This window comes from Hippichthys cyanospilos, chromosome 18 (assembly GCF_059441005.1).
Source record: "Hippichthys cyanospilos isolate Australia breed blue-spotted pipefish chromosome 18, RoL_Hcya_1.0, whole genome shotgun sequence".
Taxonomy (NCBI): Eukaryota; Metazoa; Chordata; class Actinopteri; order Syngnathiformes; family Syngnathidae; genus Hippichthys; species Hippichthys cyanospilos.
Window position 1 is genome coordinate 11,694,080 of NC_142386.1, and position 21,388 is coordinate 11,715,467.

Sequence of the window (21,388 nt, forward strand, 5' to 3'; positions counted from 1 at the left end):
CAAACCTGCATGTTTTCGATACTTCTCTCTTAAACACACCTGATTCAAATTATTAGGATCATTTTCAAGCTTCTGGAGAGCTTGCTGATGAGCTAATAATTTTATTCAGGTGAGTTTATGACAGAAGCATTAAAAAACATGCAGGATTGCTGCCCTCGAGGACTGGAGTTTGAGACCTATAATCTACAGTAATGACGGAATACAAAAACAATTATATACAGTATTTCAAAGTGGAACAATTCAATTGGTTGGATTTAATGCACTTGTGTGTTTTAAATAAAACAGTTTTTGTTACACTCCTAATAAAAACACATAAACACACACACAAAATCAGTTTACTTGCATTAGTTATGGAGATGTATGTGACACAACAAATACGGATGATGCACTACTTACCAAAAGAATGGGCACACCAGAAAAATGCAGTGTAAATAGAGATGATTGTGAAACTTACTTCCTGTCTGACCTATGACTGACCAGATGTGGGTGTGTGCATGTGTGTGTGTCAGCACAGCCACTGCAGGTCTTGCTACAGCAGAGGATGCAGAGCACGAGTGGAGGAGGGCGTGTGCTGCGGCCTGGTGGCATGCCGCCTGGACTGCGGGGCGTTATTCCACCTGTGCAAAGAGGAGGGGCACCTGCTGCTGTGCCCTTACGCCCGTGTGCCCTGTCTCAACGCAGCCTATGGCTGCCCCACCCAGCTGCCCCGCGCCCAACTGGCCGCCCACATACAGGAATGCCCCGCCAGCGTGGTGGTCTGCTGTGTGGAGTGGAACCGTTGGCCCGCTAATGATGCCCACTCGTACCCGACTCCTGATCTGCATCACAACCTGATGGGGGAAATGCGGAAGGGAGTATGCCTGGACTGGCACCTGGACCTGGCCCTGGCCCTGAAAGACCAGGAGAGCTTGTTTCGCTCACTAAAGATGAAGAAGCTTTTTCCAGAACTTACCCGGTGCACTGAAGAGGAGGAAGAGGAGGAAGAGCGGAAGAGGGAGGAGGAAGAGAAGAAGAAGCTGGAGAAAAAAATGGCCACTTTGGAGAAAGAGACCACACCAAAGATCTGGGAGCCTTTCAGCCCTTTTCAAGCCAATGTTACTACAGAGAAAGATGAAGAAGAACATGAAGATGAAGAAGAGACAGAGGAGGAAGAAGAGGAGCTGAGTGAGTGGGAGCGTGACGCTCTGGCCAGGAAACCTCTAGAGATAAGTAAAGCTCAGCTGCAGAACTTCAGCACATGGGAGAACATGTTCAGCATGGCCATGGGTGGCTGCAGGGAAGCTGGGAGGGGCCAGCAGCAGGCGCCGGGTGAAGCTGAGAAGCCAGCTGGTGCCTGCGGGGTCACCCCCTTGTTCTGTCCGCCCGCCCAGAAGAAGGCCTCCCAGTACGGCCAACTGGAGCCCATGAAGTTAGTTACCATGAGGGCCTTCAAGGTTCCTAGCAGCTTCTCTGCCAAGCAGGGTCGCATCCGCAACCCGGGATTCTACAAGAGGGACAACAAGGCTGTGGACACCTCAGACCTGCAGGGGGCGCTGCAGGACATGCCCATCTGGGAAGAGGTTCAGGTTAGACAAGGCGTGACATAAAAATGCCAATGAAGATTGTGATGACGACCTGGGCGTCAATTCTCAGGCATCGATGCTATGCTCTCTGGAGAAGGAGCAGCGTGGCCACTTGATCGCTGAGAAGATTTACACCGACGGTCTCCTGCAGGATGAGGGCACACAGACTTTCCACTTTCTGTCGGCACCCTTCAATAGTGCCGCGTCCCTAGCGGATGTGACGGCCGGCCGGGAGAGGGAGCTCCATTTGCAGCTCCAACTGGAGAGCGTCAGCAACCGCCACCACAAAGCCACCTCTGCCTTCACCACTGTATGCGGATGCGCTGTGCACAGGCGCGAACATGCCGCACATTACAAGTTAGTAACGCACATTCCACATCAATAGATTAAATGCATTGATTGATTTAGTGATGACTATCACATGACTAATTAATGCAATGAACTGCTATTTCCCATCCATCCAGTTCCGGTAGCTCTTATATGTCCCCATTAGGGTCACTTGACTGAATTTAGGTAGAAGGTTGGGTATATGGGACATACTCCTAATTGGCTCACGACCTGTGAAAGGGGAGCATGGAGGTAAGGCCCATTGAGGTGTACATCACCCGAAGGTAAAGAATTGGGCTGTCTGATCGAAGCTGGCTGCTGAGACATGGAATGTCAGCAATCAGTCAGGAGACAGATGCTAAGCTAGTGAGTGAGCTGCTCAATGCACAGCTAGGGTTCCAAAACCAGATACTAATCCTCTTTAGAGGGCTTTGGCTCTAAATTGGCTATAAATTGTGAATGGACTTGCACTTATATCGCACTATTCTTCGTAAGGTACTGAAAGTACCAAAGCTACTGAATGATGCACGTAGCATCAGGGACAACTGGGGGTTCAGTGTCTTTCTCAAAGACACTTCAGCATGGTCAAAATGGTTGGGGGATCAAATCCATAGCCACTTGGCTTGGAGATGGCCACTCTACCACTGAGCCATACTGCCACACTCTGGACTAGGCCCAGCGAGGGCCACTGAGCAGGGGCACATTTATTGAACCCCGCCCAACACCATAGGCTGGATTAGATAAATGTGTGGTCAAATGCCTCAGAAACAAGGGTGAAGTGAAACTGAAATGTGGTCAGCCTGGATGGTGTACTTAGTACAATGGTTGGCGAGGATGCCAAAACTAGCAGGCGAAAACATGTGAGGGTCTGGAGAGAACATATGGCAGAATTTCTACCTCTGGCAAAATGTTAACTACATCCAGTGGAGGCAGGGGACATTGAATTCAAGTGGACCATGTTCTGTGCTTCTACTGTTGAGGTTGGTTGGGATCCTCTGACAAAGTTGGATCACATGGCTGGAAAAAGGTAAGGAATGATGAAACAGGTATGGATGAAACAGGTTGAAACTTTGGGCATTGTAAAAGTCTACAGACAATGTTTTGAGTCCTTGTTGCTTCCTGTTTCCTATGTGAGAGGTTTGCCTTTGGTTTTATGCTGAAGACGTCGGCTTTTGGTACAGGAATGTGCACAGCGACGTCCAGATGAGCATCAACGGATGGTTCCAACAACGATGTCCGCTGGCGTACTTGGGCTGCACCTTCACCCAGACTAGGTTCACGCCATCCACACACCTGGCCAGCGTGGTCTTCACGTAAGATCAACACAGCACTTCAGATCAAATCTGATTTGATGTGGGAGGGTTGGGCAGCAGAGCAAATGGTCACCTGTTTAGCTGCTATGCAATTGGCTGGTGACTGGTCTGGAATCTGATTTGCTTTCCTTCAGGGAGGATCTGGGCTGTTTCCAGCTACGTCCTGTTGTCCCAACCATAGAAACGGAAAGTGAAGTGCTGTCCTGCGATGCTCTGAGCTCACTGCCTTTTGAGCTTCTGTGTCATGTGGCAACATTCCTGGACAGCCTGTCACTGTCCCAGCTGGCGCTGGTGTCTCACCTCATGAGACAGGTTTGCTCTACATTGCTGCCCACGCGAGGGATGGTCTCACTGCTCTGGGAAAAGACGACCCAGCCTGGAGGGGGAGTCCGATGGAGTGCTGAACGCAAGGTGAGGGAACGAATGGGTCAGTCTAGTCCATGCATTTTAAATTTGGAAGCAAACTAAATCTCGAGAAATTTGCAGGATCCCTGGAGTGGCCAACATAATCCTAACCTTCAAACCAAAGTGGCAGATTTCCTTTATCTTTTCTGACGAGAATTTTGGAAGATGATTTTGTGGGCCTGCACAAATTAGCCATGCAAATTACATCTTGTGTTTCTTACTCAAACAATTTTAGGGGTCAGAATTCTTTTAAACATGTGAACCGCTATCAATATGGGCCTAAAACGATTGCATATTTGAAACCAAAATGGATGACATCCTGTGTCTTTTTATGCAGGCGTCTTGAGACATATTTCGAGTCTCATCAAGATGTGCCTACCAATTTTCACTTTAGTCAAATTGCCCGTCTGGCCACCTCATTCTCTCGCACACACCAGTTTGTCTATATGTTTAGGTAGTTTCAAGAATTATTTGTTTTCTATGATAAGTGCTAAATGTGTGTTTTTTTTTTTTATTTTGCACTTTTCTCACTCTCAGAAGACAACTCTGTATGTTCATTACAAAGGGGCATTAGCTATATGTCATTAAGTAGCCGGCCCATAGAAGATGAGCTGTAAAGGTTTGGGACAAGGCTTGCGTTCATCGTAAGACCGGCTCAGTTAACAAAAGGTGTCCACTTAAATGTCGGCATTATTCTTCATCTTGCAAACAACTTCTGTAATTGTCAGGCCAAGGAAATTCACTTCAAAGACATCGTTTGGTTGTGTCTACATGCAGGTGTGGCAGTTCAGCAGCAGCTTCTCGGCCGTGGACGCGTGGGAATTCCGAGACGTTCCATCCATGTCGGATCATCTGAGGTTGTGTCCGTACTATGAGCGACAGAGCAGAAGCGAGCGCGTGCTGCTGCCCTACGCAAAGTCCAAATGTGAAAGAAGAATCCACTCCAAAAATCATCCCTAATTCAGAGATATTAATAATAAAGTATTTATTCAAATCTATTGGGCCAACATTTGTCAAGACAATAATCACACATGCAGATGCACACCACTTTCGTCTGTGTTGTACCTCAGCATTTACAAAAAGCACAGTGCCGCATGGAAAACTACATGTCTCACGCGCACATGTACACACACTCATGCACAAATAAAAAATAAATCTTACTAAATCCATTCATTCATTTTGTGGGCCTGGACAAGAGGCTGTAGTAATTTCACAAAATTGTTAAAAAAAATTTAAACAATTGAAAAGTAAACAATTGAAAAATAAAAAATATAAAATAAAAAAATAAAATCATCCATTTTGCTGACTATAAAATACAAACTGTAATTCCCCAAATATAAAACACTTTTTTTTCGCACAAAAAAAAGCTCAAAAGTATGGGTGCGTCTGATAACCTGCAACTTTTTTTCCACGCCATCCAAGGAAGATTTATCCATCAGCCACATAAGCCGAGTTTTTACGGGCAGATGTGCACGTTTACATCGTATTCTTACTTACAATAATTACCGTAATGGCGGATATCAGTTGGCTATTAGCACCCAGTGCCTGTTGAAGCTAAGCTGAGGTTGTTATGGCATTATTTTCAATAAAAGCCGCAAGCAGACTGAACCAGCATCCGAGCTTCATTGTTGTTCTCACACACAGGAATATCACTAAAACAAGGAGGATCACGTAAAGGTTACGATGTCTCCAGCTATTCAGTTAAGAGTCAGTATATAGAGCGGTTTGCACCGGGGAGAGAACATGGAAAGGTATTCCATTTGTTTATTAATTGTCGACATATACAATCATAAACTCAATGGAACTCGTATGGTGTGTAAATTCGGGTACTTATGGCAAAATGAACTCAAGCTGCTCCGCTGTGTTTACTGCCCGCTCATGATATGGAAAATCTGAAACATGTTTAACTGAACCCACAACAATTATACAATTTACGGATACGACACTAGAAAATATAATAATTTTACATTGTTGCCAAGTTTTTGGTGCATCTTATACACGGTATCATAGATTATATCCTATAGTAGGGGAAATATGGTAGTTGGGAAAAACAGTGGAGACACCTAAAAAAAATTAACAAAAAATGGTGGATAAAAGTATAACAGAAATAAAAACTCAGAACATAGAAACCACAAAGTCATCAAAATTAAAAAAAAAATAAAAATGCATGACTTGTGATGTGCTATGTGATTACCTGACCTGTCTTGAGGCGGACGCAGCCGAACGCCGCTTACTTTCCTGAAAAGGGGCCTGACTAACACCGCATAGCTCTATTTTGAAAGTATAGTTTTTGTTCCTAACATCGATCTTTTATCCGTGCAAATGAGAATTGTGTTATGCAAAACAAATATATTTAGATACTGTGCTGTACAGCGTTTTGATGAAAAAAAAAACCCTCCAGAAACATGAGTATTTTGCCCATACCCGAAATGGCATTTTTGTCTTCCATCTGGTTCAGAAGTGATACATGTTGCTCCCCAATAACACTGATGAATAATTATGGCCCCTCTACCTTTACCTCACCCGTCCCAGGCCCAGATAAATCTAAAAAAGTCTACTCTAAATCCTTTTGCAGTAAGACGTGATTTTGATGCAGTAATTACTTACTGATTCTTAAATCAGCCAAAAAAGTAACAAAGTGTATTGAAAGACTCATGGACTTGGATGGTTCCTAAACTGACTGATTGTGGAATTAGCAAGCGTAAATAAACAAACTCTGCACTCACGTCATTCTACATCATCATTCTAAGAAAAGGACAAAGACAAAGTGAGTACTGTTTACACTGTCTAACTACATGGTCTTGCTGCACCGTTTGTGTTCAGTTGGTTGCTCAAAGAGTTAAACCACCGCAGTGGGGAAGCTAATTTGCATTGACAACTAAGCCAGTGGAAGAAAAGCCTATGCTTGTTTGAGATAGACAGTGTTCATTTGGTTTCATTTGTTTTGTTGTCAAGTACGCTTCTACTGGGGGTGTCCTGAAATCTTTTTTGAGGCATAGTTGCCGTTATACAGCGCTTGTATCTCTAAAAACTCCCAGGTGCGTTGACTCGTGTCTCAAGGTTCCACCGAAGAACTATTTCTGCTTTGCTTAGCGGCGAGGGGTTCTGCGAGGAGTGGTTTGGACGAGGGCAGATGCCAACATAGTGTCTCGCTGAGCGACGTAACGGCGTCTCCTGTTGGCCCTGTATGCCTCCAGTCTCTCCTCCTCTGCTAGGGGGTCCAAAAGAACCCCCTCCCACCTTAGACACTCCCTCACCTGCACATCCAGCGGCTGCGGTGACGGTGTGGACGTGGGGATCGGTGTCACAGCCAGTGCCAGGGTTGGGTCTTTGGGGTTGCTGTCCAAGGTGAGGGGGAGCTGGGGCTCTCTCGGGAGGTCTTTGGCCTTCTTGCATGTCACTCGCCGTTTGGAGGCTTGACCTCGAGGCACCGGGGTCACCTGCAAGGCCTCGGGAGGCTTGACTGCTGGGTTGGTCTCCACTAGGGCTGATGAGGAGTGGCAAGGATTAATGAGGAGCTTAACTTCATGTTCCCACCAGCGCGTTTTGAGTAAATGTTTTGATGAATGGTTTAGAATTTACAGCCACCTGCCTGGTTGCTTGCATGTGTGGATGTATGATTCAGCTGTGCGATAATAACAAAATGTTGATATATTGCGCAAAATGCAGTGCTTAAACGGACGGATTCTATACAGTGCAGCAATCCGTGACTTAAAACAAAAAGAAAAAAATGTACGAACCTGGATGTTGTGGAGGTGTGTGCGAAGCACAAAGTTTTTTCCTCTTTTTTCTTTTCTTCCTTCTCTTCTTCTTTTTGTCGTCCGAGCTGCTTAAATTCTTCACCTTGTGGTTGTCGTCCTCCGACATGCTAACAGGTTATTCTCCCAACACTTGCCACCTCCTTCAGGGAAAGAAACACACAACCACGTTGACGAGCTGTTGGAGCTCTTCAGTCCCGAGAAAAGTAACTTTATTGTGGTCTATTTTGTGTTCTCGAGATACAAACGTGGACGAGCCGGACGCGAGGACCACAAGACGTTGTCATGGCAACTGCATACAAGACAGCGTGCCCTCTTATTGTTTCGCATAAAAGTCTTATTTTAAGCTTCCCTTAAAAATCAGATCAAAACGGGCGTAGAAAATTCACTAAGAGCAACCATGCTTGAGTTTGGAAAGCTGCGAGTGTGTATTAAAAACGAAAATGTAACTTTTGGTTTTACTTCCGGGTAGGGGTAAACCCAAATGGAGTACACTGGGGGGAAAAATTAAAGCGTCACTAAAGCCTCATCGTGACGTAATTTCAACGCAACCCTTTTTATAAGGAGGCACGCGCACAATCCTATTTGGACATATAAAATAAGTAATTGTATGTACAATGCGCACTATTCACTATATACTACAGAATAGTGAAATAATAACCTGTGTTTTAAAAAAAGCCAACCATTCCAAAATTATGCCATTTGGTTGGCTATTCAGTTGCCTGCCGCTTGCTTGCTCACCTTTCAAATGGACAAAATACAATGAAAATATAAACATATTTCCAATGGAGATATTGTTCAAGCAACCGTTAAAATGACGCTCGCAGCTTGCATACAGTCTGGTCAGTGTCTGGTCAGTACAATTTTTTAAGGAGTTTAAGTTTCTTTGTAGTTTTAAATACATTACATGAATCTATTTCATGATTTTGGCAAGCGTCAATTTTGAAGCCGTATTATGTTGCAGTGGCTTACGATGAAGTTCAATTGTGCTTACAAGTTTACAACTTGTTAGTTTACAACTTAGTTTACATAAGTTTACAACTTATGAGCACAATTGTACTTTTGAGGAATACTATAACGTTGGATGGAAACTACAATTAGTAATATTTTAATATTGGTAGTTACCTGAAAAGGTAACGCTGTAAAGTTTGGAAACCAGTGATTTATTTTTTTTTAACGATGAATGTTTAACTGTGTAGAGCAGCGATTCTCAATCTTTTTCAGTGATATACCCCTTGTGTAATACGTTTTCATTCAAGTACCCCTTAACCAGTGCAAATCATTTTAGGGTTAAAAACAAACAAACAAAAAAGACTTAAAACATACCATCAGTGTTTGACTTATTAAACTTTAGAACCATCCAAACTTCATTTGTAATCGTCCACAAAAAATAATCAACAATAAGTGAGCTCTTTTGGATCATAGAAGAGATATGTTATTAAAAAAAAGTTAATTATGAATAAATATGTGTCCACAAAAAATCATCAACATAAAGAGTCTGACCGGTTATCAAAAAGAAATAATTATGAATAAATATTTGTCCACAGAAAAATATTCAATTTAAAGTGTCCTCTTTCGGGATCATTGTAGAAATGTAGTCACAAAAATAAATTATTAACAGGTAACGAGGGGTGGCACGTGACAAGTTGGGTCGAACCATTCAACTAGGGGGGCTAGGGGAACTAGAGGGAATGAGGCTTTTAAAATTAATGAAATTGAATAACCTGCTGAACATAAAAACTATTTTATAAACTTAAATTTACCTGGAACATTTAATGCATTCATTAACTGCTTTCAAAGATTTTTGTTGTTTGTTTTATTTAAAATCTCGAGTAGGTCCTGGAGTTCCTTCAAGTACCCTCAGGGGTACCCTTAGCCCCATTTGAGAACCACTGGAGTAGAGAATGGTTTCAACGCTGGTGCACGTTCCAAGTATCACCGCTTGGTTGCGCTGCCAAACTGCTGCTTCGCTTGAATCGTTAATGTCGTTTTAACTACCGGTGTGTAATAACACATCGTGATTATGAATGATTTCTTTCTATTCTAATAAATATATACGATTTATGTAATGTGTGAGGTACAAACTATTGAAATAAATTTGAAAAAAGAGGCACACTGGACCTCGTTTCCTCGTTGATGCTATTAGGAACATTATAAACAATTCAATAATTGATGACTGCGTGCATTTATAGCCATTAGAAATTCACTAATATGAGAGTGAATTGTCCGAGCGTGACGTCACAGCCCACGCGTGCTACCGACGACGTTTTTGATTCGGGAAATCTGAGGGAAAGTGGTGTCGAATAGGAATGTTACGATGAGTGAAGATGAAAAGTCGCTTCGATGCTGACCGAAATGGCAAGCGCACGTATTCCAGATCATCTAAATGTTCGATTAGGAGGCTGCTGTAGCTGCTCTGTTTGTCCTCACAACTTTTCCAGATAGGTGATTTGATAAAATCCGACAATAATAAGTGTTTCCTTCAACACCAGCTGTACCAGTGTTGTGTCCCTCTATTATTAGGGCAATGTGCGTTTATGTGGACGTGAAGGGCAGCTCTAAGGGCTTTGGCCAGTTCCTTGGCGGAGAGAAACGTCCATTAAGCGCGTTACCGGTTCGACTGAGCTCTGCACTTTTGGGCTGGACGCAACACGCGCACGCATCTGAGTCAGCAACGAAGCGCGCGCGCGTGCGCATCCTGCAAGCCGCGGCGTAAATGGCATGTTGCGCACGCGCGCCTTAAGTGATGTCTGTGGGTGGGGGCCATGTGGACCTGATTGAAAGCATCACAACGTCCCGGGCCATCACACGGATGGAGAATCTCTGAGGTCTGCCAACGCACAAGACACCAAGGAAGACTTTTTGGGGGGGTCTTTCTTTCTTTCTTTTTGGCCGCGAACATGGCCGTCAACACCGACAGCAGAGCGTTGCCGGTCCAGAGGGACGCGTCCAGCAACGGAGACTTCCACGACACCGAAAAGCTGCTGAGCGCAGCGGGGTCCGGCGGCGCAGAGCGGCCGGGCGGCGTGGGCGGGCCGCGCGACTCGCCGGACTTGCGCGGCAGCGTGCGCTCACTGGACGCAGAGCAAAACGGCCACCGCTCGCCGCTCAAGTCCGGCTCGGTGGGCCAGCTGGCGGCCGCGCCCAGGTCCTCTTCCCGTCTTAGCCTGGCGTCCGGCGGGCCGCCCGGCGCCGTCCCGCCCAGCTACCTGTGGCTGGCCGTCCTCTCCTGCCTCTGCCCCGGTGTACCGCTCAATGTGTGCGCCCTGTGGTACGCCAGCGTGGTGAGTTTATTTTCTTGTCAATTTCACAATTTAGACGTGCCCTTAAAAAAAGTAATCAGTCTTTGCACTGAAGAATGTACGAGTTTCGTTAGTCAGGGGATACCTCTCCTGACTAACGAAACTCTTTTCTTCCAAATTCCGCTCCCTGTTGCTCCATGGGGTGGGGGTCAAGAATGAGCGAATGTTTGCGGATGCAGCAACTGTGCTTGCCATCATTCATCATTTATCATTCCCGACTCCCCGACTCACCACAAAGGGCTTTTTGGATGGGCCAATGAAGCTGATTGCTGCCACGTAGGAAAAGGTTCAGCATCACGTTGCTGAACAGTGACTACATTTCCCATTTTAATATGATAAAATTTGTACTACCTTTTCCAAATTGGTGATTTCCTATCAAATATGAGTTATTTTTTAAGCGACAAGCTTAACCAGGAAGTGAGACGTTTCAACTGAAACCACGCCTCTCGTTGGATCGCTTTCGTAAAGTTCTAAAGCCAACTGAAGGAGTCTGGCCACAAAGCGAAGAAAATGTCTAACATATAAACTTGGGGTATGTGAACTCATGTGCATAACTGTGGTTTTACAATGTCAAGGAACTCAATAGTAGTTGTAAACAATAAGTCATACTGAGATACAAGAAGTTACCTAAAGAAAAATGCCACGTAATGACCAGAAGCAGTCTTGAACTATACAGCACCCATTGCATATGGTTACCCTCTATACAATGAAGCTAATAGCCCCTTTCACTCCAACTCTGAGTTCTCTGAGTTCCTGCTTGCGGGTGTTCCATGTCTGAAGTTCCTGGTCTGTGATCGATGTGGTCCATGACTCTGTGTTCACACCGAGGGAGAGCGGACAGGGTAGCTTATTCAAATTGGATTGTTGATGTGAGGCAGGTTGCACTAACAAAAACGGTGAATGCCAAGCAGAATGGTGAACCAAAGAAGCGGTCGCACACACATGAGAATGGAGCCCAATTAGGGTAGGGTTTTCTTTATTTATAGGCAGCTTTGTTAGCTTGATACTAATAAATTGATGTACGTTATTCAAGCAGTGCAATCTATGAACAACAGCTAAGGTTCGCTGGTGGAGCGAGCACCTTCCCACTTCCGGCGAATGTTTTGTGATGGGAAGCTTGCTAAAAGTACATGGTGAAAAGGAACATCTGCACTGACAACAATCTGTGGGTGTGGGCCTGCTGCGGTGTGTGCTCGGTCCATGTTCTTTTCATGGGCTTTCATCCTCCAAAGCTTGCTGGAGGACACGGAAACGCACTGCAAAGGAGGCACCGGCGAGCGTTGCCGTGTCCCCCTGCATCTGCTTGCTTCAGTCGGACGTGGGCCCGCTGCTGTTGTTGCGTGATCTATATGTTCTTTTTGGGGCTTTGCTTCGTGGAAAGTGTGCCAGGAGGCACAAAGTGCTTGCTGAAGGCGGGCGCCAGTGAGCACTTCCATCAACGACTCAACTCTGTGTCTACACTTGTGAGTATTTGGATGGAGTAGGACAACCAACGGCAGTTTGCTTCAGTTTGCTTCAACAACGAGAAGTAGAAAAGGGGCGAAGTCGCTGACGGACATGTTGCAGATGCCTGCCTTTGTCTGGCATTTCCGTTTCTCCCTGCATGTTGTCTATGACGAAAAGCTACATAAAGAATACACGGACTGAGCATCAACTGGAGCGGGTTTCTGATCCAGATCGCAGAGACGTAACTGTGCATTAGTTGGTGTTCTGTCCATTTTTTTTTTTTAATAATTTTTTAAAGATCCATGTCATGAATGTGCTAGCTCACGGTGGCTGATAAGTCAGCGACTCGCCTTTTTGTGTACTTGAAGCAACCGTAAGTACTCAGTAGAGTCTGTTCCAGAGCACCCATCCACTTCACAATTCTGTGTCCTTCCATTATTTCAAAATATTAAACTGGCCACCGTGAAAACGAAGTGTCATGGCAGCTGCTGATACTTAACACACTTCCAAGTTCAACCAACCAATCAGTGTTAGCACAACACACCCCTCTTGAGCTACCCAGGGAGCTAGCCCAAGACCCTAGTCGCAACTTGGTGCTTGGAAGGTTACTGTTAGATGCTTATGGAACCATCTATACACTGAACGTTTTTTGGTGTGAATGGAAAGGGGAGCTCAAGCTATTAAGGTACAGCGGAAGAGTTCCTCCGATGTGAAAGGGGCTAAAGTGTAATTACAGCTACGCCCACTTCATGAGGTGCAATGGTGGGAATTGGGCAAGCTTTCAATTTCAATTTTACGGGAAATCCACTTTTGATTTGGTGGAGGTTCACTTATGCAGTCTTCTGTTAAATGCTGATTATAACAAACACGCCAGTTATAAATGGTTTTTCAGCTTTGCAGCAACAAAAAAAAAAAGTCACATAGAAGGACAGAATGGAGAGGGAACGGAGAGAGGGGCAGAGGTGGAACAGAGGGGAGGAGCTGCTAGAGAGCTCGCGGCCGAGTAGATATGAGTGGCTGCAGGTGAGATTTGATAGCTTTTGTCAAAACATTTCAGAGAAGTACACACTTCTTCTAGACAATGTTTGTAAAATGTTCTCCATGTTTATATTTACCATATTTTCCGCACTATAAGGCACACCTAAAAGCCTTAATTTTTTTTAAAAAGTGGATAGTGTGCCTTATAATCAGGTGCGTCTTATATATGGATCAATATTGAGATTGGGATTCGTAGATGGGGGATGAAGTGATAAAGTGAGGTTTACCTGTTTCTTTTGTGTGTTTACAGTTGAACAAGGTTGCTCATATTGACATTGAGTTATTATGCTATTAAAAGTTTAGTTATTATTTGAGTTATTATTGCTATTACTTTGAGTATTACTATATTGTGATTGAAAAAGTTTTAAAATATGTCATTAATTGAGGGTGCGCCTTATATAGGGAAATGGTTTTTAAATATGTCATTAATTGAGGGTGCGCCTTATAATCCGATGCGCCTTATAGAGCGTAAAATACAGTACTTATGTTCTAAAGTGAATGAGAAGTTATTGAATGTTTCTTTTTTTAGACTTTTCCAAATTGAAACAATATTTCGCAAAATTTCCAACACACCTAATGTCCTTAGTACTTAAAGTCATATTCTAAAAGAAGACAATATTAAATATCTTATTACTTAATCACTCGGTCTTAGTCCTGAACCGTCGTAATTCAGTCAACAAGGGCCGGTGTCCTGCATGTTTTCCAAGTTTTTTTTTGCAACACACGTGATCCTGATCATTTGAATCAAGTGTGTAAAAGCAAAGGCAAGGAAAATATTCAGGATACAGGCCATTTTTGGCTGGACTTTGACATTTCAGGACTGACGTTTTTTTTTTTTTTTTTTAAATTTGCAATTGCAATGTATTGCTAATCCCAGTGTATATTTTATGAGTAAAAAATCAATGTTTGAAAATGAACTAGCAACACTCATGACAGAATTCTAGAACCCAAAGTCAAAATGTCACCGTATAACACTAATCTATGCTGATTGTGTAAAAAGGTCAGAATTACATTTTGAAAAACAGTTTTAGGCAAGGTGTTGCCTAAGCACAAGGTGTTTGTAAGCATTTGACATCTATCAGAATTTGAAAATCTGAGTAAATACAGAAGTAACCATTCATAGGCATCCTCCTACATTCCCAAAACATGCATGTGAGGTCAACTGCTTCATTGTCTTTGAGCTTATTCTCATAAAACAACAAAAATTTAACAAAAAACACACCACATCAAACTAAAATAAAAGTTAAATGAAGTCCAAACATTTTGCTATGCTCATGTGATAATCGGAGCGATACTTGGATGTATTGTTAACGCTGTGATATAATGAAAGTTAAACATGAAAAAGCTTAACTTAAGCACGGCAGTGCTGCTGCCGCACTCATCTCTGCTGCACTAGGTATAATAACACAAAGTCAGCAATTTGCCTTGAAATTTCTCCTCCATTCTCACGGTGTATTTGGCGAATTTGGGGAAAAAACACTTTCAGACTGAAAATGATCCTAATGCCTTACTCTCATTTGTACAGAGTAAAATATGACTTTTTTCTAAGCAATGCATTAAACTACCACATTACAGCAAAACGCAATGCATTCCAGTAATTACATTACTTTTGTAATGCATTACTCCCAACACTGCCAGCAAGTGCTTTGTGACGGGAAGCCTGCTAAAAGCACATGGTGAAAAGGACCAACTGCGCTGACAGCAATCGGCGGATGCGGGCCCGTTGCAGTTTGTGCTCGGTCCGTGTTCGTTTCGGGGATTACATCGTGGAGAGCTTGTTAGAGAACACGAAAGTGCTCGCTGGCAGTGGGCGCAGACAAAACTTCCGTGTCCCCCAGCACATGCTTTGAGATGCGGAACTTTTAGCAGAGTGCACCTCTCGGTGAAAACGAATTGTCATGGTGGCTGCTGGTACCTAAACAACACACCCTCAAGTTTAACCAACCAATCAGAATGAGTTAGCACAACACGCCCCTCTCGAGCTACCCAGGTAGGTAGCCGAAGACTGGTCGCAACAAGGTGCTTAGAAGGTTCCCAGTAAGGGGAACCTTTCAGACCCGGAAATTTTTTTGGTGTGAACGGAACTCAAACTACCAGGATACAGCGGAGAGTTCCTATTAAAGTTTCTGCGGTGTGAAAGGGGCTATTAGCACCTTCATTCTTTCCTTTGCAAGTAACTTTGATTTATAAGGCATAAAAGAACTTATGAATGAAGTCATTCATCTGAAACTGAAGGACTTTCTTCCTTTTGTTTTCCAAATATGCTAGTCAAAAATTGCACATTAGTGAAAAATTAAAACATAAACCTTTCACATTAAAACGTGAACTATATCACATAATAACCAGAAACCTATTACACTAAAAGATGCAAATTATGTTAAGTAAAATGGGAAATTTGTCACATAATAATGACCAACCAGTCACTCTGGAAGTTGAACCAATTTGAACCTTTTAATGTGAAACTTACCATGTGCCAAATTTCACATTAATATAAAACATTGCTTTAAAATGACAACTAATCATGATTAGTTTGGGGAAAAAACACTTGCATTTTAACATGAGAGTTGTCATGTCAAAAGGTGAAATTTATGAAAGGAAAATGCCCCAATCAAACTATGTGGTTGTACAACTTCTTTTCAAGGAGTATAGTGAAGTGCAAAGATAATTAAACAGAATCAAATTGTGCTGTAGTGTCTCATTTTGAACATTGGGTGGCACCCACGTAATGACATACATGACAGCAGAAGTTGAAAACTCACAAAGAACAAGTTGTACTGCTGTGCTGTAAATAAAGTAATGTTAAAAAGAAATACAAGACTGATTTTTTTAAACTACAATAAGGGCAAACCGAATGTCTGCTAATGAATGTAGCGAAATTATTTAGGGTGATCAAAAGATTTTATATGAGCTAAGCAGTAGCATAGTGAAGGTAAATACTGATGCTAATGTGAATGCTAGTGAAGTGTTCTATTTTCTGTCCATTTTCTTGTCGCCGACTTCTGACCTCTGGCTTGCGGTTTGTTGCCAGTCCCGCTCGGTGCTGAACAACGGCGACGTGGAGGCGGCGCGCAAGTACGGCCGCGTGTCTTTGTTACTCAGCCTCCTCGCCATGCTGCTGGGCGTGGCCGTCATCATCTTCATCGTCTTCACCATCGGTACGGCCCGTCCCCTAGCCCAAACGCCTGCAGCCGCTGTTTTGTCCGAGAAAGAAAGTTTGCATGTTTATCAAGTTGTCAGCATGGCGCCATTACTTTGCTTACTTCCTACTTGGTCAAAGTGTCCCATGCCGAACTGACCACCAGTATCCCTTTGGGGAAAAAAAGAGAATATTGACCAATTAGAAGTTCAATGAGTCTGCTTTTTGTCCTCACTAGTGAGGCAATTCAGTGCACTCCTAAGCAACCTTTACGCTATCCTCATGAAACCCAGCATAATTTTTGTTTTTGGTCTTATCTGTTGACTCATTCGAACTACCCTAGTAAGTCGTGTGCACAGTAGAGAATATTCTGGCCTTTCCATTGATCGCGTGTTAACTTTGCTGAGACAAAATTGACACAACAGTTGACACTGACAGGATAGGTCTCAGGCAGTTATGATACAAAATATCTTAAAATATAATGAAATATCATACATTTAGTACATTTAGTACACATTACTGTAGGATAAGTACATAATACTTGAAACATGTCCTTGTCCTACAAGGGGACAGAGCATTTTCATGCATGGATATGGAGAATATGGAAAATGTGCTCATGTGTTGTGTGTGTGTGTGTGTGTGTTTGTGTGCGCGTGCGTGCAGAGCTCCAGCAGTGATTGCGGGGCAACCTCCTTTGGACTGAGTCCGAACTTCGCACAAGACAGGAGGAGAAGCAAGGACGAGATTGAAAAGCACAAGCGCAAGAAGAAAAACTGATGTGACATAAGACAAACGACAGCATCAGTTTGCTTGACCCGATATAGCCTAAAAGGTCAGAATCAGAGGAGGGAGGAGCTTGAGATAAACACACGCACACACACACACACACACACACACACGCACACACACACATGTGGTTTGTTGTCCTGTCGTGACTGAGCGCTGATGGCTGGCTTCCCATGGAACTTTTTAGACAAACGCAAAAAAAAACCAAAAAAAAACCTCTTGCAACCCCCCTCCCTCTTCAAAATGACCACCCCAGAGTGCTTTTTGAATCTTTCCAAAAGACTTTTGAGCGTCCTGCCCGTATCTCTGGTGTTGACGTGTACTTTGTATGTTTCTACTGTATGACTGACACGCTCGTTTGTTTGCATGTGTCAAATAAACTGGAATGAGCATGTGACATGAGACGCAATTTTGAATTCGCTCAAGTCAAATAAGCCAAATAAAATGAGTCAAACAATTCATCATCGAAAACACATCAAACGAACTCATGAATGAGTCGAAGGAGGGTGGGCGCATGTGTGTGCTTTGCTTTTGCCGTTTGAAGAGCAGTTGCGGCATCGGGTGGTGGCAGTGGGGCTCTCATTTTCCAATCTGAGTTTTAAACGTTTTAAATTGCAGTTAACAAACCCCTCAAGAAACATCAGAGAAATATTTAACAGTAATGAAAAGACAGAGAGGAGCAGAGCATTGCCCTCCTGCTTCAAACTTTGCTTTGAAAAGTTGTTTTCTGCAAAAGGTGCACATTGTAGCCATGAATGATGACTTCATTAATCCATCCATCCATTTTCTCTGGACACTTATCCTCCCTAGGGTTTCGGGGGCGTGGGGGCATCTTCAACTAGTTCCCAGCCAGTCGGAGGGCACACAAAAACAAACAAGCATACACACACTCACAATCACGCCTATTTAGAGTGTCCAATATACCTTCACGGCGTGTTTTGGGGAAAGTGGGAGGAAACCGGAAATGCCCGGAGAAAAGCCACACAGGCACAGGGAGAACATGCAAACTCCACACAGGAAGGCCAGAGCTGAACTGTGAGGCAGATGTGCTAAGGTCTTCCACCCTACTACTTCATTAATGCAATTTAGAAAAAAAAATCAGCTGAGTGTTTTATATCTTCAGGTTGAAATGTTAAAGATACCGGTGTTCCTGTGTTAATGGTCCAGATTTATTTGCATTTATTTATTGATTTAATGTTTTTGTTCAGAGTCAGACGGTTCTGTTGGTCAAAAATGTTTCTAGTTAAAATAAGGGTTGCCTTTTTTTTTCAGGCACTTTGATAAACATTAAGTTATTAATCAGTTTTGGACTAATCTGTAACATGCATAAACCCTGTAAAAAGTAAAGTTAATATTTGTTAAAAGGTGATTTATAGCGCTTGTTAATTTTTGTTAATGTTATAAAGCAGGTGTGTCAAACTCATTTTGATCATGGGCCACATTGTAGTTATAGTTTTTGGTCAGAGGGCTAGAATACAGTGTTGGTCACAAACAAATAAGTGTCTCATATCAGTGGCCAATAAAAACTGTTCAAAAGACAGATTGGGAACACATTTTATTGTTTTTTTCAAGATGACTTGCAAGTTCTGTATTTTAGCCAGAAACTTAAAGTCAAATCAGCATGTTGCGGGCCACATAAAATGATGTGGCGGGCCAGATCTGGCCCCCGGGCCTTGAGTTTGACACCAGTGTTAAGGATACAATTTTAGATCTTATTTTTAGTCACCGAGGCTGGTGGTGGTGTCCGTTGCAAAAAAAATTGAGAAGCACTCAAGAATCAGCACTTTCTCCAAAGTCCTGGAACTAAGCAAAATGGGTGGGTTGTGCGCAAATGGCATTGTTGCAGGAAAAGTCGCTCAAGTTGCTTTGAGGAGGCTGAGCGAGCCTGCGAGCAAAAGACACCAGCACTTTAACTGACTGCACAGCAAAGAAATCGATGGTCTTTTCCACTCATGCGGTCGGGCTCTCTCTCTCCCTCGCCCAGTCACTTTGTTACTTGCTTCTCTTATTCTGGTCGATTCTTCGTCGGGCGACGCGCTGGTCCAGCTGAGGCTTCCGCTCCGGAGGGCCAAAGGGAAACAAGCGGCTGAGTCACCGCCGTTCGGACCTCCAGAGGAGATGAGTCGAAAAACGAGTTTTAAACATCTGACCAACTTTTACTCACTGGCCTCGGTGATGCTTATGGAGCATAAAGGGAAGAAAAGGTCACTTCTTGATGTTGTGCTGTCTTGTTTTGCAGTGAAAGGTTAGAAATGAAAACACCTTCCACCCACCCCAAAAAAAAAAAAAAAAACTCAGCGAGATGAGTGGCTTCTTCAAAGAATGGTTAGTTAATTCTCATTGAAGCCCTGGATTAATTGTCATGGAGCTGTGGCGGATGTTGCTTGATGTTTTTAGGCCGGGCCAATCAAAAGCCAGACAAGCGCCTGCTCAGAGGCGGACAAACCTCCTCGCCCATCTTCTACTTCCTGCATTACGGCTTTTAAGCGATTAGTGGTGCTTAACCTTAGTGACACTGTCTCATCCTCCTCCTCATCATCATCGTCGTCACGTCTTCATCCGTCTACTCCTCATCGTCAACTTCATTTTCGTCACCGCTTATCTGACCGCTTGACGTTGCGACGAGTGGCCGCGGTGTTATTTGGGATAAGACGGGCAGGCCACGCGTAAACACTCTTGTGTGTGCTCGCCGACATCCTGCGGTTTCATTTTCTGGAGAAGGCACTTAGAGGGAAGCAGACCCCGGGGGAAGCTTCCTATTACAGGCGCAAACACTCAGGAGGTTACATTTCGGCCCTCTGCTGGCGATGGGAGGAATGACAACGACATTAGCACGCCGATGAAGTTGAAAACAAACTTCCCCAAAACGTAAAATTCTGACCATAGCTTTTTTTTCTTTTTTTTTACTGTTTGGATTCAACAAAAAATAATTTAGGCTTGAAATACCATGAATTGGCTAATTTTATCATTCTAAACTAACTTCATCTTGTTCATATTTCTCACTGAATTTAAATAGAATTCCAGGTTAATTTAAATTCCAACAAGCCTCTCCAGCCCACTAAAACTACCTCCATTTTTTTCTTACGTGATTTTCTCTACAAAAACTTTCTATTTTACTTTGCTATTTTGGAAATTAGTATAGAGGCGACCATTTTTCATTCATTTACTTTCTATTCATTTCTTTATTATTATGCTGAAGTCTCATTGTGTTCGTTTTGTCAATGTAACTCTAAAGTTAAATAAGAGAGAAGAAATACGTTCCTCTCTCCAAGGGGCAGCCCTGGAATGCTGGGACTCAAACACCATCTGCAGCAATGTAAAAGAAAATAAAAGTTGATATTTAGTACCAGGTGTTTATGAAAGAACGGAGGCGTAAACAGTGGCGTCTCTAGCATGAAAAGTTGAGTGGGCACGAGCAGCAAAACCTACACTATAAATTATATTTCAGTTTACCAGAGTTGTCCATTTCTTGACTAGAAAAGATGCATGTCGAACTTTCATCTGGGCAAATTTGTCAAAAACCCATTTGTCGAAGTCCAATAATCCACGAGTGACTTCATTTTTAATGGACAAAATACAGCCACTAGTGCATTTAATCTTTGCTGGTCCATTGAGATTTTTTGTAAATGTCTTGATCCTTCTTAGTTTTTAAAACTGTTGCTGTCATTAAAATTGTGGTGATAATTCTGAGCAGTGACAAAGTTTCAGATCATGCAACATCATCAACTGCAACAAACAGGGTGTTGCCAGTATGCAACTTTGAGTGACTGTGCAGCAGATTGTACTTGTACATTCAAATTCAGCACATGGAAATGATTTGCTAAACTAACTGAAAAGTGTGCTGCCCACAAGCTGTAGTGCTATAAGGTGATCACTTTTGCAAAATCTCTCCTCCTCTTAAGCAAATCTCTGTAACACAAGCTACATTCATAATTGCCGCAGTGTTTGTTTTTCTTCGTGTCATCAGTGCTGTCTCTCTTTTGAAAGATGTCATCCACTTTTTCTCTCTTTGAATCACATTGTAGTCCATGTAGCATCCAGCGATTTTGTAATCACACAGTAAGCCATGTTCCCCTTGAAACATTAGGTTGAAGCTGCGGATTTCGTCCTTCCCTGCTTGAACGATGTTAAAATCCACCTGCTGATGCGCACTACGGTTTTGGTGGCTCTTCACTTAAACAAATGCTCACGGGCCGGCCCTATTTGAGTTACAGTTTAGAGAAATTGTTTTTGGCTTTGCAAAGCTTTTGGATTATACCAAATGTTTACAACGAAATTGTCTTGGTAACATAATTGCTAGTCACAATCGTGAATA

General features: G+C 43.2%; 3 protein-coding genes across 4 annotated transcripts; 2 read left to right on the forward strand and 1 right to left on the reverse strand.

Moving 5' to 3' along the window:
* Nucleotides 1–494: 494 nt before the first annotated feature.
* On the forward strand, nt 495–4,567 carry LOC148408985 (F-box only protein 40-like). Its single transcript, XM_088441400.1, has 5 exons — nt 495–1,565; nt 1,633–1,919; nt 3,071–3,202; nt 3,337–3,613; nt 4,385–4,567. Exons 1-5 carry the CDS (start codon nt 495–497, stop codon nt 4,565–4,567), a joined length of 1,950 nt encoding a protein of 649 aa, XP_088297526.1.
* Nucleotides 4,568–4,581: 14 nt separating this feature from the next.
* Nucleotides 4,582–7,809, reverse strand: LOC148408986 (uncharacterized). 2 transcript variants are annotated; one of them, XM_088441148.1, is made up of 3 exons: nt 7,614–7,809; nt 7,348–7,508; nt 4,582–7,094 (listed from the first exon to the last, which is right to left on the reverse strand). In XM_088441148.1, exons 2-3 carry the CDS (start codon nt 7,472–7,474, stop codon nt 6,697–6,699), a joined length of 525 nt encoding a protein of 174 aa, XP_088297274.1. In that variant the 5' UTR covers nt 7,475–7,508; nt 7,614–7,809; the 3' UTR covers nt 4,582–6,696. The 2 variants fall into 2 exon arrangements, with proteins under 2 accessions (XP_088297274.1, XP_088297273.1); XM_088441147.1 differs by having other exon boundaries at nt 7,348–7,809.
* A 2,401-nt stretch (nt 7,810–10,210) lies between these two features.
* trarg1b (trafficking regulator of GLUT4 (SLC2A4) 1b) lies at nt 10,211–17,357 on the forward strand. The gene is made up of 3 exons (XM_088441480.1): nt 10,211–10,649; nt 16,180–16,306; nt 16,951–17,357. Exons 1-3 carry the CDS (start codon nt 10,266–10,268, stop codon nt 16,962–16,964), a joined length of 525 nt encoding a protein of 174 aa, XP_088297606.1. The 5' UTR covers nt 10,211–10,265; the 3' UTR covers nt 16,965–17,357.
* Nucleotides 17,358–21,388: the final 4,031 nt, after the last annotated feature.